The sequence below is a fragment of the Acomys minous genome (genome assembly GCF_964271855.1).
Source record: "Acomys minous genome assembly, chromosome: 20".
NCBI classification, from domain to species: Eukaryota; Metazoa; Chordata; class Mammalia; order Rodentia; family Muridae; genus Acomys; species Acomys minous.
Genome location: NC_140502.1, coordinates 8,838,651 through 8,865,230, shown reverse-complemented (window position 1 = coordinate 8,865,230; position 26,580 = coordinate 8,838,651). Strand labels below are relative to the sequence as shown.

Here is a 26,580-nt window from a genome sequence, read left to right as displayed (position 1 = left end):
AATTTCTCAACATTTAGAAACTGGACCACAAATGTTATTCCTAACTTGTTTGAACATTTTCCCCAATTTTATTTGGGCTGCTACAAAGGTATTATTCATCTCAAATCAGCTGGAAGAAACCCTAAGAGAATAATGCCCCATTTCTCTTAAGGAGCATTGGGCAGATTTTTTTGGTTGCTTTCTTGGGCTATACATATTTATTTCATTGGGAGTTGGTTATAAATTAGTATTGGTCTTATCCAGAGAGACAATGAGGTTGGACTCAGGGATGTCTCTCTTTTTCTTTATCTTTCTTTTTTAGGTTTGGAGATAAGGGCTGAAAAGAAAGAAGGTGGTCTCTAGAAATATATAGAGATGATAGGACAGAAAGTAGATTATTGAGTCAATGCCTCAGCTTAAGACCTTAATTGTTACTCACAAGGTTATTTTTAATTCATTGGCATAGAAATTTGTATATTGATGCAAAATAAGTTTAATTTTAATACATTGGTACAGAATTCAAATTTAAGATTATTCTTCACACACACACACAATATATATATATATATATATATATATATATATATATATATATATATATACACTCTAATATGAGGTACTGTACCCATACCACTCAAGTAGAATACAAGGTTTACCTCCAATACTGTGAAAGTGCTATTGCAGGTTGTTTGGGATAAGTAAGACAAGTTAATTGTTAGTTGATCAATTCATAATTATGTCAATTACTAGTCTATTTATATCACAAGAATATACATCCTAATATGTACCTAGATAGGTATGACTCTGTAGACAGATAAGGTAAAATAGTTAGATATGGTCTTCAAAAACCTCAGAGTCTTACAAATATGGCATTTAAAGGTGTTTATTTTGTTTTAAGGATTCTTTGACTATAAGACAGGTTAACTCCTGGCATCACCCAGCCTACCTCAAAGAAGATGAAGAACATCAAAGAACCTCCATACGAAGATGGATTCAAATGTGGGCAAACAAGCCACTGTGCAAAATGTCTTCATTTCTACCTCTACCACTGGAATAATTCTGCCTAAAAATAGGCAAGTTTGGATGCAGGTCGAGTCAACAACCTCTGTTGTTATTTTGTGTTGTGTTGTTTTAAGGGAGGGGGACAAGGTTTTTCTATGTAATCCTGGCTGTCCTGGAATTTGCTACATAGACCAGGCTGGCATCGAACTCAGAGAGATTCTCCTAACTTTGCCTCCTGAGTTCTGGAATTAAATGCATGCAACATCATGGCCAGGGACACCGCTACTTTAAATATGGAGAAAATTAACTTCTTTGGTCAAAAGGTATCAAGTTCTGATGACTCTGGAAGAAACAGTTGCAGTCCCTAAACCTACAACCCCTGACCACAGTTTGTACAGTTCCATGCTGCCATCTTGTGGTTTGAGCCTCACTACGCATATTGTGTGATGAAGCCCATTAGAGTCCATCTTGCCACTTTAGGCTCTATGACAGCTAAGGTGTTGTTCTCAATATGTGTGCCTGACAGGGAAGGGTCTCCCCTGCTCCCACAACCCCCAAAGCAAAGTGCAATGGTAAGACCTGTGAAAGGTAGTCAGTCTGGGTTGCTGTGTGATGTCAAATAAGCTTTTCTCACTTCATGTATCTCTGTCTGTTGGGCAAACTGCTCGCTAGGCACTGTGGCCACAACCCTCTCAGGAGGATATGTGGTCCTGAGTCTTCCAAGGACTGTGTGATCTAGGCTGTTTTACTGTGAGGCTAAGCTCTTAGCTCAGGCAGGTTGCATGGTAGACAGGGACACAGGGTGTGGGGAGATATAGGGGAGCAAGATGCTGTTTCTTGCAGTGTCCTTTATGTGCCATTGTGTTGGAACATGTCATGAAGTGTTTCCTAGCTGAACAGACCTGGATCACCATGCTATCTTTGACTTTATTAGCAACTATTCTCCATTTTAAATGAACTGCTCAGAAAGTGAATCAAACTAGACACTTTTGGAGAGGGAAGAGAAATGCCCTTACCCCTTTGAGCATTAATAGAGAAGTAATTAGGGTGAATCACATAAATATATTGAAATTTCATATCTAAAACTAAATTATATTGAATTATATATTAATCTTAGACTTAAACCTATAAACACAATTATTGCTGTAATGATATAATGTATCTTTACTTATAAATATAGTCCATGTTATTTTAAATAGCATCACATATTGTTTAATATTTGCAACAGATAACTAAACAAAACTTTTTATTACTATAACCCACGTATTGTTACACATTATTTATTATGATGGTTTTGTGTAGTATACATGTTTGAAATATAACACACAGCATTAAGTTACATAGGTTATTCATGTATTTATATACTATTTTATATGATAAAAATTAGCAAATAACTATTTTTAAAAATTTTTTTACATATTAATAGTTTTTTATTACTTTATTCTTGTTACATCTCAATGGTTATCCCATCCCTTGTATCCTCCCATTCTTCCCTCCCTCCCATTTTCCCCTTATTCCCCTCCCCTATGACTGTTCCTGAGGGGGATTACCTCCCCCTGTATATGTTCATAGGGTATCAAGTCTCTTCTTGGTAACCTGCTATCCTTCCTCTGAGTGCAACCAGGTATCCCCCTCCAGGGGACATGGTCAAAGGTGAGGCACCTGTATTGTCCTTGGCTGGTGCCTTAGTTTGAGCGGGACCCCTGGGCCCAAATCTGCCTATCATAATGTTCTACTTGTAGGTTTCTAGGACCCTCTGGATCCTTCTACTTTGCCATTCTCCCATGCTTCTCTTATTTAGAGTCCCAATTGGATGTCCTCCCCTCTGTCTCAGTTTTCCTGGTAAGTGAAGGCTTTCGTGGGACATGCCCCTTGGGCTAATATGCAGATATAAGTGGGATAACCATTGAGATGTAACAAGAATAAATAAATAAATAAATTATTTTGAAAAAAGAGAACTATAAAGAAAAAAAAGAAAAACCAAAACAAAAGGTAATTAAATCAATAAATAACAGAATATTTTGTCATAATTGGCTAGTCCCCAGTACATGACCATTACTTAGCCTGTGGCATAGACATGTTATTTTCGTGTATCAATTTACTTAACTAATTAATTAAAACATTTTCTGAAGCAATCCACTCAAAAGACAATATTCCAATATAGTTTGAAGAAGGGGCTCCTTAAGGCCCACCCCTAGACGAGGAGTTATTAGCAGTTGATATCTGTCAGTGAAGAGATAGTCAGTTTTCTTTTTTCTTTTGATAGTTTTCTTTGAGGATGTGATGCTGGGTGCCCACATTCCTTTGGATATCTCCCCAACCATGTACATACGGGCAGCAATATATGCTCTCAGAGGAAATAACATTGAGAGAAAACAGATGTGTTGGAACAGTTATAGAGGAGGGGTTGTAGGAGAGAGTAGGGGTGGATATGAACAAGTTAAATTTTACACACGCATGAAAATTTCAAATAATAAAAAAAACCATTTTTAAAGATTTATTTTATTTTTTATTTATGTTTACCGTGTTCGCCTCTGTGTGTGCATGCAGCTGCACAAAGAGTCCCGAAGCCACCAAAGCTCCTGGAACTGGAGTTATAAGTTGTGAACCACCATGAGGGTACTGGGAACTGACCCCAGGTCCGCTGTAAGACTAACAAGTACTCTTTACCATTATGCCGTCTCCATAGCCTCCTAGGCCTCCCACAAAATGAACATTTAAAGGGAAAAATTTTAAGAACTTATGATAAAACTTTGTAGATTTGAATGCTTGGATGTTGCCATGTTCTGATTTTCTTTTTAGTATTTTTTTCTTGAATTTTTCTGAAAAAAAATTTACTGTGATATTAAAAATTAATTTCTTACTATTTTACCTAGAAAAATTATGCTAGTAACTAGTGGGAGAGTATGTAACATAAAGTAATAAACAGAGAGAAATGAGAGGGTAGAAACAGAAACAAAAGAGCAAGAAAAAAAATAATGAGTTGACCCCTGCGTCTTAAAACAATTTTCAACTGCTGTTGTAATGCAAATGTACACGCTTTGAATATTGCTTCAGAAGTCAGATTTTATGATTACAAATGACCAAACAATTAAATGAATTAGAAATGAACTAATTATAACCCTATCCAATCTAAAATATTAGCATAAAACTCATGTTGATTTACATGTTATTATTATACTAAATGTACTCATTTGATGTCCATAAACTACTAGAAAAATATTTAAATCATCTATAAAAGCATGTATTGATACAATTTTTGCGATAATTACCTCATTTGACGGTTCTGAATAAGAGAAATGGATGTTAAAACATGTACCAGTACAAACATGGTAAAAAAATCTTCAAGTGTCTTATATTTCAGAGATAAATACAGGTCACTGATGTAGTTAGGACAGTATTTCCCTAATGTTATGCATACTCTCATCCCTACAGTCTGTAAATATTTGTCATGTGGTTTTGATGGTTTGGGTGTTCAACATCTACCTAAAGTTCATGTGCAAAAATATTGGTTCTGAGGGTGGATGTACTGTGATGGAGAGATCTTGAGGCAGTGGGGCACAATATGAGATAGTTAGGTTATGAGGGACACTGCATTAAGAAGGTACTAATGTTATTCTCCTGAGACTCTGGTGAGTTCACTTCATAGAGATTGTACAAAATGTCTCCAATATGGATAAGGGCAAGAGGCTGATGATGCAGTTCATGATTTAATCAGTTGATGTTAAGATGAAGAGAATTTTCTGGATTGCCCACGTACGTCAGAGCAGCTACAGTATCTCACAAAAGAGGATGAGGAGGATAGTGAAGGTCAGAGCAAGGCAGCATGACATATACTCCATTTTTTTCTGGTTTTGAAAAGCGTCTACAAGCCACAGAGCGAAGGAGGCTCTACAATCTGTAAAAGAAAAAAAAATGTATTCTTTTACTGGAAGAAATGCAGTCTTTAAGATATGCAACTCATACCAGTGGGCTCATTTCTATCTTCTCACCTCCAGACTGTATGTATGTATGTATGTATGTGTATACACACACACACACACACACACACACACACACACACACACACACACACATGTGGTTTTTCCCTGTGTTATCTTTGTGATTATTTCTAACTCCAGCAACTAGGAGCTAAAAACATACCCAAGTCAAAGGCAAACAGGAGGAGAAGTGATGCTAAAATACCAGTATGGCCCCGGTAGTATTGCTGCCATCAGGTTGAGAGGGAGTGATACTCATTGTATCCAGATTCACGGCTTCTCTGCGTGAGCTGGCACCACAGCAAGTCCCCAGACACACTAATTGGATCAGCCCAGAATCAGAATGGAGACACGGGAGGTCTCCTGTCAGCTGCCTGACTGCTGAGGCACACCCGCCCGAGGATTCCATTTCCCCCAAAAGAACATAAAACCATATCCAAAGCAGAGCCCAAGAAGGCCCAATATGACATGTTTTCTACCGTCACTCATAGAAATTGGGAAAGAAGTCTGTGGTAGAGGAATGCAGCAGTGACCTGAATGGGACAACTCAAGTCAGACAGAGTCTGAAACTATCATTGAATTAAGCAAAATACAGAAAGAAATGGATTGGCATGTGGGTAGAGGGAGGCATGGCCACAGAAGAGAACGTGGGGATGTGAGTAGGAGAAAAAAAACCCATTACTCCAGTTTCCATGAGGTGAGATGAGAAATAATGACTCCCAAACTCACAATTTCTTTGTTTTTAGGAATCGAAAGAATGCCTCTCCCCCCGCCCCCCGCCGTGACCCTACCAGCTCATTCAATAAAATCAGGAGAGACGGTGACATTGCAAGGCTGGCCAGAAACCATGTTGTGTACAGGGAAGAGGTAAGTGAGATCCGTATGGATCTTACTGGAGAGCTTTATGCTCGTGACTCTCAGGGCTACATTCCCATAGCTCTTATGGTGCCGCAAATGATGGGACCTACAGATATTACACTTCTGCAGTTGACATTCCCATGTGTGTTGAAAGCTAAGAGACCCCCCGGGACATGGGAGGTACAGGGGAGAGTCTTCAGTCTTATTCTGGTTTAAATATGTGTTGGTTATTCTCGAATTGGAAATTCTGAAGAAGTCATGAGGATAATGAGTATTGGGTATGTATGGAGAGTAGACTTGAGAGGTTTTTTTTAAAAAACGCATTTTATTAATTTATTCAAATTACATCTAAATTGTTATCCCATCCCTTGTATCCTCCCATTCCTCCCTCCCTCCCATTTTCCCCTTACTCCCTTCCCCTATGACTGTGACTGAGGGGGACTTCCTCTCCCTGTATGTGCTCAAAAGGGTATCAAGACTTGAGAGTTTTGATGACAGAAAAAAATGATAAAAGAAACAACTTTTTAAATTTAAATAATTAAAAAAATTTAAATTATAGGAGGGCTTGGGTAGAGGTAAAGGAAAGGGGTGGATGTAATATATTGTAATATAAAATTTAAACAATTTATTTAAAGAAACATAAATAGGAGTATCAGAAGAGATATGAGCAGTGACAAACAGCAGAGAAACCATGGTGACACAACACATAGGTCAGAAAGGGACTCTTTCCATCCTTACCTTGCCTAGAGACCTGGAAAGTTCAGAAATCGAGTTTCCACTTCATCTCATCTCTCTCCTTGACTAGAAAAACCAGATGTACTTTGTGTCCCTGAACTGCTGCTGCTTCACCATGGTTCCTCACACTGCCTTTGGTTTGACACTCCCTCCTTCCTGTTGTTGCGTCATAATGGTCTTATATTCATGCTCCTGGGAGAGGAGTCTGGATGCCAATACCTGTGTGCTTGTCTGTCTTTCCCCATATCTCAAAACCTACATTGTAAAATAATCACTGATGTTTTAGAAACACTCAGGGGAAAACTGCCATTTTTGAATCCAAAGAGACAAGCACAGTCAGGTTAATAGGACTATGACGCTGCTGCAGAAGACGTGGGTTTGCTTCCCTGAACCCACATAGTGGTTCTCAAGTGTTTGTAACTCTATAGACTCAGGACTTCTAATGCTCTCTTCTAGCCTCTTTAGGCACAAGCCATGAATTTGATTACCTGTACATACATCAACAGAAATGCAATAAACATTAACAAATTTTTTTATAATAAAATGCAAGAATCTTGGGAGTGTATCATATTTTTATAGCATCTGTCTAACATGTGAAGGCAAAACCAGACCCTAGATTTGATCCCCAGTATAAACATTATAATATATTTAAATATATACTAGTAAAATATATTGCTGAATAATGCTGATGAAAGTAGAGGGCAGATGAGCATCTTCATACTTGTATAAACAGAAAAACTCATTGACACATAAATGGCCACAGACAAATAGAATAAACACAGGAAGAAGTTGAAGAGAAGGAGCAGGAAGGGGGCCTACCACAGAGGTCCTCTGAAAGACTCCACTCAGCAGGGGATCCAAGTAGATCCTGAGACACATGGTAAAACTGAGTTGGACACAGGGAGTCTTATGGAAGAGTTGGGGAACAGAAAATCCTGAAGGGGTCACAGGAGCTCCACAAGGAGACCAATGAAGCCAAAAAAATCCAGGCAAAGGAGAGAAGGGTGCTGCAGAGACTGATGTAGCAGTCAAGGACCATGAATGGTCTATGGAAAGGACATAGACCCTCTGCTCAGATGTAATAGATACGCAGCACAGTGGGCAGAGACAACTTCTGACATGGGCTCTGGCCCCCACATGTTGATCACTTCCCCCTGGCTGGGTGGCCTTGCCAGGTCACAGAGGAAGTATAGGCAGCCCTGATGAGATGTGATAGACTGAGGTGAGGTTTTAGGGCAGGAGGGCTTCCCTTTCCGAGGACTGGGAGAGGAAGGGAGGAGGTATAAGGAAAGGACAGTGGGACTGGAAGATGATAAGGAAGGGGGAAACAATCAGGATATAAAGTGAACAAAATAAAAATAAACTGGTTACAGAAAATCCCCGGCATACTATTACTCCATTAGTCTACAATAAAATGTATATTGAGTCATTAAAACAAGGCCATGCTTCACTTCCTCCCCCCCCCCGAAGGTGATAGAAAATGTATCCTTTATTAATCTGGTCTGGCACATTGTGTTGCCACCAAATCCATTACAGTGCTAAAATTCATATACTAAATTAATATTCTAGATAATGACAGCATGGGTTAAATTCAACTGAGGTTCACTAGTACATGGGGCCAGGAAGTATCAGTGAACATCATTTTTAAGAACACAAACTCAATTTTGTTTGTGCTGAGGTCTGTTTTGTTTTTGATACAAAGTAACATTTTATTACAGCATGTCCCTCCCGTCAGATCCATACCTGCCTTCCCCCTGAATACTGAACAGGGTGGGCCAATGACCAAGGAACTAGCCCCTGTCCTGCAACTGTGGGAGTGAGACCTTGACTGAGCATGGTCTGCAGCTTTCCTCAGTTGTCTGAGCTAGAAAATGCATGTCTGTAAGGCACAAGACAGCCTTGAGAGTTGCAACTCTCTCTCTCTCTCTCTCTCTCTCTCTCTCTCTCTCTCTCTCTCTCTCTCTCTCTCTCTCCACATGTCGTCTTGTCTCTGTTTTCCTCTTGAACATACCATCGTTCACTGCTTCCCAACTTCCACTCAGACATAGACCCTAGATGTGGTAGTCCTTAACGGTCTACGTTTTAGAAGGGGGAGAGAAATGAATCCTGATTTTTCACAAGGAAATCGTCTGAGACTAAGGACCATCATCCCCTGGGTCCCTCTAGCAGGCTTGAGAAGAGCACAGGCTATTGTAAGTCAAAGTGATAACAAAGGACTTTCAGGTGGATAGACACATACCCATGACTGGTCTCCAAGCCTGAGTCCAGCAACAGCACAGCATCACACCTAGCACAGTTGATGAGGAAAAGTTGAAAGCCATAATCAGGCTTGTGCACAGACTCAGAGAGTAGGAAGGGCAAAGAACTAATGAAAGGATGAACGAACATAGTGACCACTGAGAGACTTGTGATGACCAAAGGGTGAAGGACACTGGAAAAATAATTTTTTAGGAGAGGAAAGAGGTTCATTTTGAAGTTCCCACGATGGATGGGTCTGCTCCACTCATACATGTTTCTGTTCTTTCCCCCAGGCTCTGCCATCCAGAATTACATACACCCTGGAGAATTCAATCAGGATGAGTGTGGCAGGCTTGGCCCTCCTGATTCTGTTGAAAATATTGGGTGATGCCTGGTGGGACCACGAGAAGGCACCACAGGTCGAAATGAGGGAAACTTCTGCCAGAACCCAGCAAAGAGATGACCTGGTGCAAGGAATCTTGGAAAGAAATCCATCTGCTGTGATATCCTTGAGTGGATGTATAATGCCCGCAGGTTGGGTCTTAGAGTGTTTCTAGAGGTTCTGGAAGAACAGCAGAACCTCAGTTGACAAAGAACACACCACAGATACTAGGTGAGGTCCTTAGGTGTACCAGAGAAGACTACTGACAAGCTTAAATGAACTAGCAGAAAGCATGTGAGTTTTCTTCAGGTTTTTGTTTATTTTTATTTTTATTTTTGGCTTTTGGAATACTCACATCCTTTCTCCCATTTATTTGTAACCGAATGTCTCATTTGTGATTTGTATGCCAGATGCTGTGTGCCTGACACTGTGTTAAACCTTTGTTCTGCAGGAAAGCCACTCTGTCCCAGTTCTCTAAAGAGTGCAGTGTGCTCAGAGTTTGTGATTCCCAAGCCCATAGGAAAACCAGCCGGGTTGGGGGAGGAGGCGGTTGGGTGGGGCTTTCCTTTTATCTTTTTTATTCGTTTAGACTGAAGAGCCCCGAAGTCTGTATTTTGGAAAGTGGCTCGCTGGTTCCCTCACCGGCTTTGCTGTGCTGAGCCATCCTGCTGGTAGACCGGCTTCTCGCTGTCCGTCCATTTCTCCCTTCTGTTTGCAGCCTGCCCCTAAGCCTCTCCATCACCCACCGCCCTTTGCAGCCCGCTGCGTTGCAGCCCCTGTAGATCGCCACTGCCCGCCACAGTTCCCTCTGGATGCCATGCCAATCACCTCTGCCTGCAGCTCCCCGCCATTCCTGCTACTCCCCGCCACCGCCACCACCACTGCCTCTGCCACAGGTTGCCTGTTCCCCAGTTGGTCAGCGATCTTCCCGTGTTCGGGGCGGGGGGGGGGGGGGGAGGAGCACAGGTTTTCCAAATTTCGTTCCTTTTGAATTTAGGAGTTCTACAACTGCAGTTGAGGGAGAGCTTGGTGTAATCTGGTTAAGAAATCAGTCCAACTCCCTGACTCAATTACTCTGGCTCCTAGACACGGTCCTCACAGCTAGGCGCTGTCTTGGAAAATGCAAGCTTTTCTTTTTTTAAAAAAAATTAAATTTATTATTCATTTTAACATCCTGATCACAGCCCCTCCTTCCTCTCCACCCAGAGCCATCCTCCCACCCTCTTTCCCCTTTCCTCCCCTACCTTCTTCTCAGAACAAGGGAGTCCCTCTTATACAAACCCACCCTGGCACGTCAAGTCACATCAGAAATAAGCATATCCCTTTCTACAGAGGCCAGACAAGGCAGCCAACATTGTCGAGAGTGATGTGAAATCGGGCGACAGAGTCCATGTCAGAGACCATCCCTACTGTACTTGCTAAAGGACTCACATGTGTAGGGGGCCTAGGTCCAGTGCATGCGTACCACAGTCCAGCCATGGGTGAGGTGAGGGCCTGAAGCAGGGTAGATGCAAGAGTGATGAAGAAGGGAAGGAACTGGACATGACGATGAAGACATATATCCTGACCGGCTGGCAGTCAGAATGCTTCTTTATTCATACAGAACTCAGTAGGCAAGGGGGGTAGATGCACGTTGTTTCAAAACATAGATCGTATCATTTTTTGTCTCTGAACACATGTTTGAATTTTCTCTTAGTCATAAGTTGAGTCATCATTGATAAACCATGACAGAACGGAATTATCTTTGGCAATCATTTTCCATCATCAACCACAAAGCCCAACTTTTTAACAGTCTTGTAGTTTCAATGGCATATTTTGTGAAAGCATGACAGACTGTTCTCAGTTTCTGGTAGTTCCAGCAGTTTCAAAAACACTAGAATGAACTAAAATCTCCAAGACAGCCTGGGAAGATGTCCTGTCCCAAACAGTGCATTGCCAACTCTTAATAGTCATCGTGTTAATTGTCATTAGGCCCAGTAAAAGTCTTCAGGCCAAACCTGCTGTTCTGCCATAGTGCAATGTTTATATTTTATATATTTGTACAACTTATTTGCAAGGCTAATCTTGGTATTCTTTGGTTCCTCAGTCACATGACATCATAGTGGCCCCGTATGAATTAACTTTTTCTAAGAAAGGAGAGGTATTAATACTTTGGATTTTTTTTTAATCACTTACCCACACCATTCTTTGTCCATCAGTATAAGAGGTTTTTAATTTGATCTGCTGCCAACTTCTCTAGCCTACCAAATATTGCTTACTTTTTAAAGTTTATTTTGTTCTGATTATCTTGTTCCTGAGTAAGTGCAGGGGCAGATGTTCTAAGAGTATCTTTGAGTCAGACTCTTATAAGGAGGTCTCTGGCATATTTTATTGAGTTAAAACCCCCAGGGCATAAAGAAGACCTTCAAGTAGGGCCAGAATATGATATCTACCAAAAATCAGGAGGGGTATTATGGTCATTACATTCCTGGGGATGCTTAGAAGCAGTAATCCTGGGAGAGGGCATAAATGATTCCATCAATCCAATATCCTCAAGTTGTAGAGATACACATGGAATCAAGGCCAAAAAGCAGGAGAGTGCAAAAACAGCCATTGCATCAGTTGGCTTGGCTTTGTTGGAGCTATGTCAAACATCTGTGTTATCTTTAGGACTTCACTGTTCCGACTAGACATGGCTGTGCCACATGTATGCTCTTTGGTTGGGTACTTCGGTCTTTATAAGCATTTATGACTCTAGGTTAGTTGACTCAGTTGGTCTTTTGGAGGAGTTCTTTTCCCCTCCAGGACCTTCTATCCCTCCCCTCACTCTTCCACATGACTTTCCAAGCTCCTCCTAATGTTTGGCTGTGGGTCTCAGCATCTCTTTCAATCTGCTGCTAGGTGGAGCCTCTCAGAGGACAGCCATGCTAGGCTCTTCACAGCAAGTATAGCAGCATATCATTAATAGTGTCAGGGGTTGGCTCTCTCCTATGGTGTGGGCCTAAGGAAGAGCCAGTCATTGCTTGGTTATTCCCTCAATCTCTGCTCCACCTTTATCCCTACATGTCTTATAGGCAGGGCAAATTTTGGGTCAAAATGTTTATGTGTAGGTTGCTGTACCTCTCCTGACTACAGGAGGGGTATACATTAGGCTACATGTGCCTCAGCTTCTAGCACCCCAGGAGTGCTAATGTCACCCCATATCCTCCTAGGAGCCCACCCAGTCACAGATCTCTAGATTGTCTCAATGATGCCCTCCTCAGTTTCCTTTCACTCACCCAGCCTGCTCTCCCACCTCTGATCTCCATCCTCCCCACACCCTCTCCAACTCACTGTCCTCTCTTCATCCATTTTGATACCTGTTCTATTTCTCCATTCTGAGTGGGCTTCAAGCATCTTCCCTGGGACTTCCTTGTTACTTGGCTTCTTTGGGTCTGTTGGTTAAAGTATGGTTATCCTCTAGGATAATGCTAATATACACTTACGCATGAGTGCATACTGTCTATGTCTTTCTGGGTCTGGATTATCCTCACTCAGTGTGATATTTTCTAGTTCCATCTATTTGCCTGCAAATGCATGATTTCCTTGTTTTTAGCAGTTAAGTAGTATTCCATTGTGTAAATGTACCAGTGTTTTCTTTTTTTTGTTTTTTAATTTAAGTTTATTCATTCACTTTACATTCCAACCATAGCCACCAACCTCCTCTCCTCCCCGTCCCACAATCCTTCCCTCCTCACTGTATTTCCCCATATACCCTACCTCTCAGAAAAGGAAAGCCCCTCCCCACCTACCCATCCCATCATATAACATTGCATCAGGACTGAGCACATCCTCCACTACAGCTGTCTAGACAGTCAGTTTCACCAGGGGAAAGTGATCACAAAGCATATAAGAGAATCCTTATTAGATGTAGCCCTCAATCCCCTTACTAGGGGACCCACATGAAGATCAAGCTACCTATAGGGTGCATATGTGTAGTGGCCATATGTCCAGTCCATGCATGGTCCTTGGTGTTTGGTGTTTCAGTCTCCACAAGCCCTGTCTCCCCAGGACCAGGTTAGTCAGTTATTTTGGTCTTGTTCTGGAGCTCCTGTTCCCTCCAAGTCCTTTCTATCCTTCAACTCTTCCATGAGGATTCCTGAACTCAACTCATTGTTTGTCTGTGAGTCTCAGCATCTGCTTTAATTTTAGGAGCAGATGAATAGCACGCTAAACTGAAAGCTGCTTGCTAGGGATCTCCACATACCTCCTCAGGATGGCATACAATGGGGTTTTGAGCCTGTGCCCAGCTCAGGTCTGTTGGATTCACTTTCTGTCTCTCAGATATTCCAGGCAGGTGAGGAGCAGGCTAATAGAGCTCCTAGCCAAATGATGCTCAGGTGCTCTGCAGGCGTCCTAGGGATGGCAGACAGTGGAGCTTGTGGCCCAGGACCAGCTGAGCTCCGTTGGGTTTACTGTCTGTCCCAGATGGGCCAGGCAGATGAGGCATGTCTCTGGTTTTATGTTATGGTCCTTGATCCACTTGGACTTTGGTTTTCTTCACGGTGATAAATACAAATCTATTTGCATTTTCAATACATTGACATCCAGTTAGACCAGAACTGTTTGTTGAAGACGCTATCATTTTTTTCCATTTTATGGTTTTGGCTTCTTTGTCAAAAAATCCATAGGGGTGTTTATTTTTTTCTGGTTCTTCAGTGGGATTCCAGTGATCCACAAGTTTGATTCTATGCCAGTACCATGCATTTTTTATTACTGTTTCTCTATAATACAGCTTGAGATTAGGAGTGGATATAACTTCAGAAGATCTTTTATTGTACAGGATTGTCTTAGCTATTCTGGGTTTAATGTTTTTCCATATGAAGTTGAGAATTCTTCTAAGGTCTGTAAAGAATTGTTTTGGTATTTTGATGGAAATTGGATTCAATATGTAGATTTATTTTGGTTAGATGACCATTTTTACTATGTTAATTCTATTGATCCATGAGCACAGGAGATCTATCTTCTGATATCTTTTTCATTTATTTTTCTTCAGAGACTTAAGTTCTTGTAATACAGGCATTGCACTTACTTGGTAGAGTTACATCAAGATACTTTATATTATTCATGGCTATTGTGAAGGGTGTAGTTTCCCTAATTTTTTCTCTCAGCCCATTTGTCATTTGTATACAGAAGGGATACTGAAGGTTTTGACTTAATCTTGTATCTAGTCATGTTGCTGAAAGTGTTTATAAGCTGTAAGAGTTCGCTAGTAAAACTTTGGAGGTCACTCATGTATACTATATCATCTGTCAATAGAGATACTTTGACTTCTTCTCCCTTGATCTCCTTTAATTGTCTTATTGCTCTATCTAGAACTTCAAGTTCTACATACTAAAGTGATATGGGGAGAGTGCACAGCCTTGTCCCTGATTTCAGTGGAACTGCTTTAAGTTTCTCTCCATTTAACTTTATGTTGGCTACTGCCTTGTTGTATATTGCCTTTTATTGTGTTTAGATATGCTCCTTGTATCCATGATCTCTCTAAGACTTTGAACATGAAGAGGTATTTGATTCTTTAGAAAGCTTTTTCAACTTTCTAATCAAAAGATCATGTCATTTTTTCTTTCAGTTTGTTTATATTGTGGGTTACATAGATGGATTTTTTATATGTTGAAGCATTCCTGCATCCATAGGATAAATCTTTGATCATGATTGGTGACATTTTTTATGTGTTCCCGGATTTAATTTTTGAGTATTTTACTGAGTATTTTTGTATCAATGTTTATAAGGGAAATTGGACTGAAATTCTCTTTCTTTCATGGATCTTTGTGTAGTTAATGTGTCAGGGTACTTCTGACCTCATAGTTTGGCAATGTTCCTTCTGTTTCTATTTTTGGAATAGTTTGAGGAGTACTGGTATTAGGTCTTTGAAAGTATGGTAGAATTCTGTGCTGAACCCAACTTGCCCTGGGCTTTAAAAATACTTTTTTTTGGTTGGGAGAATTTTAATGATTATGTCTATTTCTTTAAGGGTTATAGGTCTATTTCCAATGTTTACCTGATCTTGATTTAACTTTTATAAGTTGTAATTTTCAATAGAATCATCCATTTCATTTAGATTTTCCAAATTTGAAAACTTTTTTTTGAAGTATGACCTAGTGATTCTTTGGATTCCTTCGGTGTTTACTGTTCTGTTCACTCTTTCATTTCTAATTCTGTTCATCTGTATACTCTCCAGCCACCTTTTAGTTAGTTTGGATAAGTGTTTGTCTGTTTTGTTGATTTTTTAAAAAGGAAGCAGATTTTGCTTTTGTTGATTCTTTGTATTATCCCCTTTGTTTTTACTTTTTGATTTTAGTCTTGAGTTTGATTATTTTCTGCCACCTACCCCTCTTTGATGTGCTTGCTTCTTTTTGTCCTAGAGTTTCAGCCATGCTTTGTAAATTGCTTGTATGAGATCTCTCCTTGTTATGAAGGCACTTAATACTATGAATGTTCTGCTTTGCACTGCTTTCATTGTGTCCCATAGGTTTGGGTAGGTTTTGCCTTCATTTTCATTGAATTCTAGAAATTCTTTATTTTCTTTATTTCCTGTCTGAGTCAGTGGCCCGTGAGTAGAGGCCTGTTTAGTTTCCACGAGTTATTAGGCATTCTGTTATTTTTGTTGTTGTTTAAGTCCAGTTTTAATCCAATGCAGTATATAGAATACATGGTGTTATTTAAATTTTCTTGTATTTGTTGGGGCTTACTTTGTTGCTCAGTAGGTGCTCAGTATTGGAGAAGGAATATTCTCCTTTCTCCATGTCCTGAACAACATGTACTGTGACTTGAGATTTTGGGTCTTAGCCATTTTGGAATGGCTAAGCTATTCCAAAATGGCTAAGCTATTCCAAAATGATGGAATCTCAGAGCTATTTTGATTTGCATTTCCCTGACGACTAAAGATGTTGAGCATTTCTTCAAGTGCTTCTCAGCCATTTGAGATTCTTCTGTTGAGAATTCTCTGTTTATCCATGTTCCGTATGTGTGTGTGTGTGTGTGTGTGTGTGTGTGTGTGTGTGTGTGTGTTTGTGTGTGTGTGTGTGTGTGTGTGTGTGTGTGTGTGTGTGAGAGAGAGAGAGAGAGAGAGAGAGAGAGAGAGAGAGAGAGATTATTTAACTAAAAAAGTACTCAAAAGTACTTATCATCTGAAACATTTGTGAATGTTAGAAATATTTTATTAGATTGGAAAATCCATAATCTACTATGAAAGGGTCATGAGACTCTCCACTTCCTTTTCTGGTGATATCTACTGTGGCTGCAAGAAAGGTAGATTGTTATACTCACTGACAACATAATAGGGCTCAGGAAGTTTTTGTAGTCTAAGGAGCCTATCCAAATATCAGACAACATCTACAACTTCTCCTGATTTAACACCCAAGCTATATGAAATATGCATTTACTAATAAAAGAGCACAAAATCACTGTCCCTGAACAGCCACACATACAAAGTACTTCAGTGTTCTGTCAAAGAAGGGGGTCATACAAACATTAAGAAAGTCCCACCTTTGAAACCTAGGTACACAGATCTCATCCAAGATTGAGACTGAGTCTTGACAGAAAGCCTCCTTTCCACCTCAAGCAGCAAGTACTTTCCTCAGTTATTTGGACACTAATGCGCACATAAGATTGCAGGGTTAACCCAGAAGAGTTAATCCAGCTATGCCTAAAGTGACTATAATTCATGACGTATGAACCATGAATAAGGTGACCATAAGGCAAGGATTGGGAGATAAGCATGGACGCAAGTTCCTAGGGAGTTACTTTCTCACTTGGTAAATGTTGTTCCTGTTGTGGTTGAATATCTGATGTGTTGTCATCAGAGAATCAGATGAGATACCATCTGTTGAAGCTCCAAGTTCTGTGAGGATGGGCCAGCTGAACAAATGATGGAGACCTAGTGCAGGAGGCTCTGAAGGGGGAATGGACAGCCATAGATCACCTTCAGCTGGAATGTTTTTTATTAATATTTTTATTTTATTACACATGTATAAAACAAACTACATAAAGCAGGGAGAACCATGTGACAATCATGAGAATAATGAGTTCTATACATGTTACATTCATGGTGACTTGGCCATCTGCATTCGTCTCATTTGAAGTAAGTGTCTTTCCTGTCTTGTTGGGTCTAAATTTCTGAATTAAATTCAATATCTATCCTATTTCAACTCTAATAGTTTAACTTCTTTAACTTAATCTAAGACGATCTTGTCCCTTAATCAACTAAGCTTGGTTGTAAAACTATACTCTCTTGTCTTCAATGCCCCTCAGAGACTTGAGAAGGAATAAAACTTAAATTCCTGAGTGAACCAGCAGTGTGGGTTAACAGCTTCCAACATGTACAAATTCAGCTGGAATGTTACTTTTCAGTAAGACAGTAGGAATATTTATTGCTAAGTCCCAGCCATTGGCGACATGAAAATATTTTACACAGATATAAAGAGATTCCAGGAAGATGTGATGCTGATATTATAAGAAGAAAACATAGGCCAGTGCTGGTCTATAATACCAGCTGAGGAAGACAGATCAGGCATTGATCTGGGCTTCATGAAGTTCTTTTTGAGAGGGTGAGAGAGAGAGAGAGAGAGAGAGAGAGAGAGAGAGAGAGAGAGAGAGAGAGACAGACTCTAGATCCTGCTTGAGCTGCAGCAGTGTAGAAACCAAAGGCAGATTACTGGATAGGGAAGTTCCTCTTCCTGTGAGGCTGGTAAAATGATTGCATTGTGATAGGAGGGACAAACCACCATAAAAGGGTATCTTCCCATCTGCTTAGGCACTGTCCCCAACCATCTGCAAGGTTACAGTAACTTGAGGAGATGCCATGAGTGGAACACTCACAACTTTCCTCTGCTTTGGTGAGATGTGAAGCAGGGGGTGGGGAGGAAATCCTACTGTGGGTGTGGGGAGGCTCAATTCGACAGCCCAGCATTATTCCATCAAGTTGTCTCGGGAACTCAAAATGCAGCTGTGGAAGGGAGAGCCTATCAAGGCCTCAGGGACAAATCTCTCACAGCAAACTCTCTTCCAGGACTGACTTTAGGCCTCCGGAACCTAGTGCTTGCATGTAAGTGTCCTTAGTTGTCTTAGTTTCCTTCTCCTCACATAGAACAAGAAGGAATCCCTGGGAAGTGGGAATGGATAATGGTAAATGTGAGATGAGGCTGGGGAACTGAAAAGGATCCTGGGGCAGAAGTCTGGCATTGGAAGCCTGGTTCCTATGAGACAGCTTTTGATTTCCTTACAGGGATACTTCAAAAGCCTACCCTCTGGGCTGAGCCTGGATTGGTGGTTGCCAAAGGAACCCAGGTGATGATCTTATGTGAGGGAACCTCAGGTGCTCAAGATTACTATCTCTTCAAATATGGGGACCTATCCTCCTGGCACAGAATGACCCTCATGAAACCTGGAAACAAGGCCAAGTTCCTCATCCCATTTGTTAAATGGTCCCATGCTGGGCAATATCACTGTAGGTATCAGAAGCCTCCTATTTGGTCAGAGCTCAGCGATCCGTTGCCATTGGTGGTGACAGGTAAGTGTTCTAGATCAAGCCTCAATGGTTTGTAAGTTCCCAAGAGTGTTTCTCTTCCACAACCCAGACCTGAGGGACAATGTGGGCTGTGTGAACCCATGTAACATGTTACCTTCTTCTATCTAGGATTTTCCAGAAAACCCACACTGTCTGTCCTGTCCAGCCCTGTGGTGACCTCAGGAGGGAACATGACCCTCCAGTGTGTCTCATTGGAGAGATATGAAAGTTTTACTCTGACCAAAGAAGACAAGAAGTTCTTCAGTCCCATGGATTCATGGCATATCGACACTATTGGGCAGTTCCGGGCTCTTTTCCATATGGATCCTGTGACAGCCAGTGACGGAGGAATGTTTAGATGTTATGGCTACAGAAATAATTCATATGTGTGGTCTGCACCCAGTGACCCTCTGAAAATACACATTTCAGGTGAGTTAGCCCCAGCAGTGATGAGATCGTTTTTTTTTTTTTTTGGTTTTGTTTTGTTTTTTTGTTTTTGAGGCCCATGAGTTCTGCAACCTAGGGAGTCCCAAGAAAAAGGGCGCTGAACGGAACTCCTGGCTCTTGAGCTAGAATTGTGTTGTGTTAAAGTGTGGCACCTTTAAAAAAAAATCTCATCGTGGGAGTGGCAGATATACGGCTGGAGGCAGACATCTTCCTTCCATGGCTGCCCGGAAAACCCTCCTTACTCACCCAATATGGTCTTATCCAGGCTCTGGGAGATATACTTACCCATTAGTGTTTTATACTATCATCTTTCATGGACTTGTTCTATCCATGGAAGGGAAAGAGGAACTGACCTCTCCTGGCACCCTGGTCTACCACCCCAGCAGAAGACTGGACTTATTTTCCCCTTGAGACCCAATGACTTCCTCACATGGGGCAAGTATAGATGACATGGTACATATAAGGCTCTCTTCTTGAGGGACTATCTCCCAGTGATCTCTTGTAACCCTGCTCACAAGTGAGGTGCCCATCCAGCCCAGTCGGAAAACCCAACTTTCTAGCATGTGCTGTGGAAGTCCAGGTTGTGAAACTCAAATTAATGGGTGTGGTCTCAATAAGGGAAAGATGTAGAGGTGATGCTGAATCAGTGATACCCAAGTTCTTAGAGATTTGTGCCGGGAAATGTCTTAGCTCAGATAAAAGCGAGCTGCCCCTCATCTATCCTTCTTCTCTTTAGGAGAGCTTCTTGTCACACCCCACCTCTCAGCACACCCAGGCCCCAGAGTGTCTTCTGGAGAGAATGTGACCCTGCTGTGTCAGTCATCGAGTCAAATGGATGCTTTTCTTCTGTCTAAAGAGGGAACTACCCACCAACCCCTGCATTTAAGATCAGTGCTGCAAGCTGGGATGTATCTGGCAAAATTCTCCATGAGGAATGTGACCTTTGTCTATGGGGGCACGTACAAGTGCTACAGTTATGACACCTTGTTCCCCTACTTATTATCATATCCCAGTAACCCAGTGGAGCTTGTGGTCTCAGGTGAGTAGCCCTGAGTCTCTTTGAGCTAAAAGGGTAACTCATGATCCAACACTTGTAAGAACTCTTAGCTGGACTATGACTGAGGGGGAAATAAGGAGGGTCATTCACATGGGGATTCACCACCCAAAGATGCAGAACCTAACAGTGGTCCCTCAAAAAAAAAATCTCACTTCACTTCTTCATTGACTTTATGAAATTTTGAAGTTGGCAACAGAAGAGTCTTTGGTGGCTTCAAGGCAGATATAAGACAATGCGAGGTAAAGTCTCCTCCATGGTTAGTCCTTTTCCTTCATACTCCACTTGTCTTTCTTTCCAAGGACTCTCTGAAGACCCCGGTTCCTCATCCCAAGAGCCTGTTCCAACATCTGGTGAGTGTCAGTGGCCATTCCCCTGGGAGTTTTCCCATCCCCAGGCTGCCTGTCAACACTCAGAACATCTATACACAGTTCCTTTGTCAACTCTGTGTCCAAATATCCAGAGGCCAAGCTGAGGTCTCAGCAGTGTCTGCAGACTCCCAGAGCCTTAGATGCTAGGCTTCACAAGGGAACATCCAGATAGAGAGGTTGTGGCTCCTCTTGGGGAGAAACAGGTGGATGAGGTGAAGAACAGAGTGCCAAGACCCCCATCTGCCTATCCTTCCCCAGCATGCCCTGGGAACTAGGTGTTCACCTATGAAAGCCCAGGCCCTGAGAGTACTAATGGTAATGTTGAGAGGTAGGTCTTAGTAAGCCAGAAGACATTATGGACTTAGTAAAAGCCCTCCCCCTTATTTTGAGATTCTGACTTAGATAAGCGTTTACTCTGTCTGACCTTCCATTTTTCCAACTGTAAATGGTAGAATCCCAGAGCACATTTTATGTTACTTTCAGAATTGGCCTAAGCTTGGTCCTTTACTGATATTGGAGACTTCTATAACTTGATTCTGCAGTGGGCCTGTCCCCTCTGTCATAGTCATAGTAGCATGTCCAAGTGTGGAGAACGAGACCATGGCAGGGCATTGAGGCTCCTTCCCTCCAACTCATGGGATTTATCTCTGCTGTGAGGATAAGTGCCAGAAGTCAGATTTTTCTGGGCTCAAGCCCAAGCTTTGCAAATTTCAGCTAGGTGATTGGGCTTAATGGAATGGGAGATGAGCACTTGTTGCATGATTCTAAGAATGATGGATAATGAATTCGAATACTCAGCTTGGATCTTGCACACAGTAGGTATTCAGCCAGGTAGCATAGTTACTCATTCATGATGTGCTGTTGCCACAGGATTGGAAAAATACCTGAAGGTTCTCATCGGGTTATCTGTGGTTTTCCTTCTGTTGCTTTTCATCCTCACAATCCTCCTTCTCCAATTAAAGCATCAAGACAGACTCAGGAGAAAGGGTGAGTATATGTGAGCATGTGTGAACAGGGTCTCAGAAGGTGGTGGGTTATACTACGTTCCATCTAATCAGTGTGCCAGGTCACCAAGATGAAAATAAACTATCTAGACTGGTACAGATAAACTTAAAACACTTATGTAAAATCTCAGAGAGGAAAATGTGATCTCAGCAGCTACCACAGATTTCAGGCATTATGTGGAATTTTCCATTTCCTGGAACTTACCCATAAGTTTTTTGTTTTTAAAAATTTTTTTTATTAATTTATTCTTGTTACATCTCAATGGTTATCCCATCCCTTGTATCCTCCCATTCCTCCCTCCCTCCCATTTTCCCCTTACTCCCTATGACTGTGACTGAGGGGGATTTCCTCCCCCTGTATATGTTCATAGGGTATCAAGTCTCTTCTTGGTAACCTGCTATTTTTCCTCTGAGTGCCACCAGGTCTCCCCCTCCAGGGGACATGGTTAAATATGAGGCACCAGAGTACATGTGGAAGTCATACCCCACTCTCCACTCAACTGTGGAGAATGTTCTGCCCATTGGCTAGATCTGGATAGGGGTTTAAAGTTTACCACCTGTATTGTCCTTGGCTGGTGCCTTAGTTTGAGAGGGACCCCTGGGCCCAAATCTGCCTATTATAATGTTCTACTTGTAGGTTTCTAGGACTCTCTGGATCTTTCTACTTTGCTATTCTCCCATGATCTTCCTTGCTCATGGATCGGGAGAATTAACATAGTAAAAATGGCCATCCTACCAAAAGCAATCTACAGATTCAATGCAATCCTTATCAAAATACCTACATAATTTTTTAAAGACATTGAAAGTTCAATTATGAACTTCATATGGAAAAACAAAAAACCCAGAATAGCTAAATCAATCTTGTACAATAAAAGGTGCTCCGGAGGAATCTCCATACCTGATCTCAAACTGTACTATAAAGCAATAGTAATTAATACCCATAAGTTTTAAAGGTCTTTTCTTTCTCTACATATGCCTGGGCTTGAGAAGGCACCACCCTCTTGACTAAAAAAAAAATTCCCTCTCTTTCAGCCCAGAGAGAGCCCACTAGCTTACAACTTCTTGCAAATTCTGTGAAGCCAGTGACTAGAGACAGAAGTGCTCAGAAAAGGTAACTCTGGTCCAGAGACCACAGATTACGACTTGACTAACAGGGCTCACTTCCAATAAATGCCCTTTTGTTTCCACAGTTTCATTTAAGATGCTTCCATCCATGAAGAAAACCTGTGTTAGAGGAAGAATACCATTAGTCAAGAGATGTCCACGGTTCTAAGTTTCACAGGAATAGTGGAGGGATTGGATTCTGGAGTCTGCATCTGCACTCTGAAAAATTACGCCCTCACTATGGATCCAGAATATCACCACAGTGCCTGGTTTTCTTTCTCATTTTTATGCTTTACATATAGTCTGTGGACAGTGTGGATCTGGACAGTTGGTTGAGGACCCTGTCTCCAACTTCAGTGATAAGACTCAGGCACTATTTACTTGAGAGGGCATTTTGGTTCTCTCCCTCCCTCCCTCTCCCCCCCACCCTCTCTCCCTTCCTGCCTCTCTCTCAGTGTCAGTGAAATCTTTAGCTGACACCTCCCTTCTGCAAGCAATTGCTTCCTGTATGCTATGGCTTTATTCTCTTCTGATTTTCCTGGGAGTATATGAGTCCTCCCTCATGTTTCCTGTATGGCTGGTTGGCATTTGTCTGCTTGTTAACATGCTCTGGGGAATCTCAGAATGTCACATGAATAAATGAGTCCAGATGGTCCTAATACCTCCACTCCCTCACCCAGCTGTCACAAGAAATATACTTTAGACAAGCCTCCTTGCACGGGGTTACAGTTTTAAAAACTCCCTATGAATAATGAGACAACATATTGATAAGTATATGCAGTGCAAAGCGTTTCGGAAGGTGAGACAAAGTAGAGTAAAGGGCTGGAGTATGTAGGGCAGAACAGGTCCAGGGTGAATTTGAGGGGAATATTGAATGTAAAAGTCCAAAGAAATATCTAAATGACCAGCATTTGTAGGCAGGGGACACAGCACAGGCAAACTTCTGGACCAGGAACACAGGTTATGTTTCTTGGGTAAGAATGTTAGGATTAGAGGTCATGTGGTAGGGGTTCCCAAGATCCAAGAGGAAAAACAAGAAACAGCCTGTAATTTGGTCAGAATTTACTGTAAGTCCCACCCCACTACCACATTTCTGCAACTACTTTTTCTTTTCTTCACACTCTACTATAACTTTAAATAACACTCTACAGTAAAGTAGCCAATCGGAATGTAAGTTATAATATATCAAAGAAAACGAAGCCAAAAAATGAATAAAAGGTTCTGTTTCAGATATTGGGATTTCTGAGTTTGAGGAGCAATTCTACAGCAATTGTGTGAGCACACAATAAAAACTGCTTCATGCTAAGAAAGCCAAAGGGCATCATTTCTGTTCAGAAAGCCTGAAATATTTCCTGAGGCTTCTATCCACAGAAAAGGTATAGAGATACATTTATAAGATATATAGAAAGATATAAAGAGATAAGATATATATAGAAAAAGAGATAAGATGTATGTATGTATGTATGTATGTAGTATGTATATTTCATATCACCGACCCAGGAGGGCCACAATTGGTGATTCACCCTATACCAGAATATTGTTTATCCATAGGAGATTAACCTTCCTTGCATCCTAGGCAAGAACTACAGAAGCAAAACAGAACCCAGTGAGTCTCAGCAACCAGCTTATGGGGGTGGAGAGGCTGTAGGTCAGATTGTTGAGGATCCAGGTTTGCTTTAGTTTTTATTAGCCCACCAAAGAGAATAGAAGGCAAATTTGATCTCTTTTCAGAGTCCTGGGCCTTGAGTAGTCTCATGGGAAGGAATGATGTGGAACTACACAGACTCCAGAGTCCTGGGTGGAATGTTTAAGACATTTATTGCATACATGTAAATAGGAAGGATGAAAGCAAAGTACTGAACTGTAAACCAAGAGTTAACATCCCTCCCTTTTTAATTCTGTGTGGCAGTCATTTTTTAGGAGGAGCAGATGAGTAGACAATGAAGTAAACATGATCTCCAAATCCCATAGTAAAAAAAAATGGTTCTTTGGGGGATTGTCGCGCCTCGCTTGACCAGCAAGAAAGACACGACCACCAGTTCTCTCAAGCGGTTTACTCAGCCTTTGTTTCCAGGAGAATCCCCCGAGCCACTCCCGTCACGCTCATTTATACCACCCAAACAGCCAATCACACTAAGCCACGTCTCACACGCTGATAGGCTCATAGAGGCAGAGCTAATGCAAGCAGCAGGCGTCTTCCAAATAAGGGGTTGTTTGTCTAAATCGAGGCGGCTCTGGCTGCATGCCAGGCACCATCTTGGGGCGAGGTCCACAAAGGGCTCTGTGGCTCTCCATAGTTCCTCCTTTTTGTTTTATTAGCGCTGATGCAACAGGTGAGAGTAGAGGTCTGATCTCCAGGAGGACACTGATGTATAACATCCCACAATCTAAGCCCTCCACCAGATTGAGTGCTGAACCCGTCCTGTCGAATGGACACTGATGTACAACAGTACTCAGCCAAAGCCCTTCACTTGGCTCAGTACTGGACCCGTCTGGTACCTTTTTTCTGGAGGTGGGTTCTGGGGTACCAACCCACATGCAATCAGACTTGCTCCCCAGGAGGCCATGAACTGCAAACAATGTACCTCCTGTGCAGTGCTTTGCCTTGCACCCTGAGCGTGATGAGGTAATCAATTCTTCAGGACCGACATCCACACTTGAGGAGATTGCCCCACCTCAACTGCTGCAAATGCCTGAGCCATCATAACTTGAGTATGCATCTGAGATGCACGCAAGCGACAAATACACCAAAAGCATACCACACATACTGCAAGCATCAAAAACCCCAGGGTTCCTATTCCTGCCCATTCTTTCAGGTGGTTCATAGCCACCGACATCCAGGGGGAGAAGCCCAATGCCATGGGAGGATCCACTTGCGTTGAATTCACAGTGACAATGGTGAGGCGCAGATCTCTTAGGGTATGTTCAAACTCTGCGGACCAGTTCCCCTGGAGATAAGCTGAAAGACTCTTAGACAAATTAGCAGCTTGTGTAAAATTGTTATATGGCACAGATGTAATGCATAACCCTGATATTTCCATTCGCATCCGAGCTGAACCACCTGTAACAGGATATCTACTTGTTCTTGTACCAGATCAATGCATGGATTTAAAATCATGATGCCACCTTTCAAGTGTGCATTTATGTTGGTCTGAACCTCTAAGGCAGTGGCCAAACGCATACAGGAGTAGGGCCAAAAGAAACATTGCGTCCTGTAGTCACTAAAGCATTAGAAGTTTCAAAAAGGTCAGAAGTATTCCAGCTGAAAGTGGCATTACCAAATGCTCCTCCATTAGTCATGGCCATTGGTGTCAGCTGCCATTGACCCCACAAAGGAGCCAATAGTTAAAAGGATTGGACGGTATCGGGAGGTTAGTTGACCTGATACAGCAAACCAGGGGGCTACGGTATCACATTCTGACAAAAAGGTTTCCAAGGTTTTACTCTTTAACTTGATTCCCTTTTGATTTTAATAGCTCTTGAAGAGCGGCAAAAACTGGATAAGACTGTGATGCACCCATATTTTCACTTTCTTTTCTGCGATAAACCTCGCATATTGGCTCCCTTCTGGAGACTTAAGAATTAGCTCCCTTCCGGAGACCCAAGAATTAGCTCCCTTCCGGAGACCTAAGGATAGCCTCCCTCCCGAGGACTTTCCCCTTCCCCAGGGGTCGTAAGCTCCACTTACCAGGAACTTACCCGCCGGCAATCCCTGACCACTTGGAGTTCTGAACTTAACGGTGGGGGAGTCGGACTTGTTGCACCTCGCTCCACCAGCAAGAAAGATGTGACCACCAGTTCTTCTCTCAAGCAGTTTACTCAGCCTTTGTTTCCAGGAGAATCCCCCGAGCCACTCCCGTCGTGCTCATTTATACCACCCAAACAGCCAATCACACTAAG

The 26,580-nt window shown here is 41.9% G+C and overlaps 1 protein-coding gene across 1 annotated transcript in view; it reads left to right on the top strand.

Moving 5' to 3' along the window:
- Positions 1-23,911, top strand: part of LOC311590893 (leukocyte immunoglobulin-like receptor subfamily A member 6) — a 57,069-nt gene extending 33,158 nt beyond the window's left edge. The window contains exons 6-16 of the mRNA XM_084770191.1: positions 9,086-9,176; positions 9,626-9,707; positions 9,893-10,070; positions 18,203-18,238; positions 18,419-18,703; positions 18,830-19,129; positions 19,884-20,186; positions 20,504-20,554; positions 21,443-21,559; positions 22,609-22,687; positions 22,767-23,911. Coding sequence (XP_084626317.1) covers positions 9,086-9,176; positions 9,626-9,707; positions 9,893-10,070; positions 18,203-18,238; positions 18,419-18,703; positions 18,830-19,129; positions 19,884-20,186; positions 20,504-20,554; positions 21,443-21,559; positions 22,609-22,687; positions 22,767-22,776 — 1,532 coding nt within the window. The 3' untranslated portion in view covers positions 22,777-23,911. The remainder of the gene's footprint in view (positions 1-9,085; positions 9,177-9,625; positions 9,708-9,892; positions 10,071-18,202; positions 18,239-18,418; positions 18,704-18,829; positions 19,130-19,883; positions 20,187-20,503; positions 20,555-21,442; positions 21,560-22,608; positions 22,688-22,766) is intronic.
- The last annotated feature ends 2,669 nt before the right edge of the window (positions 23,912-26,580 follow it).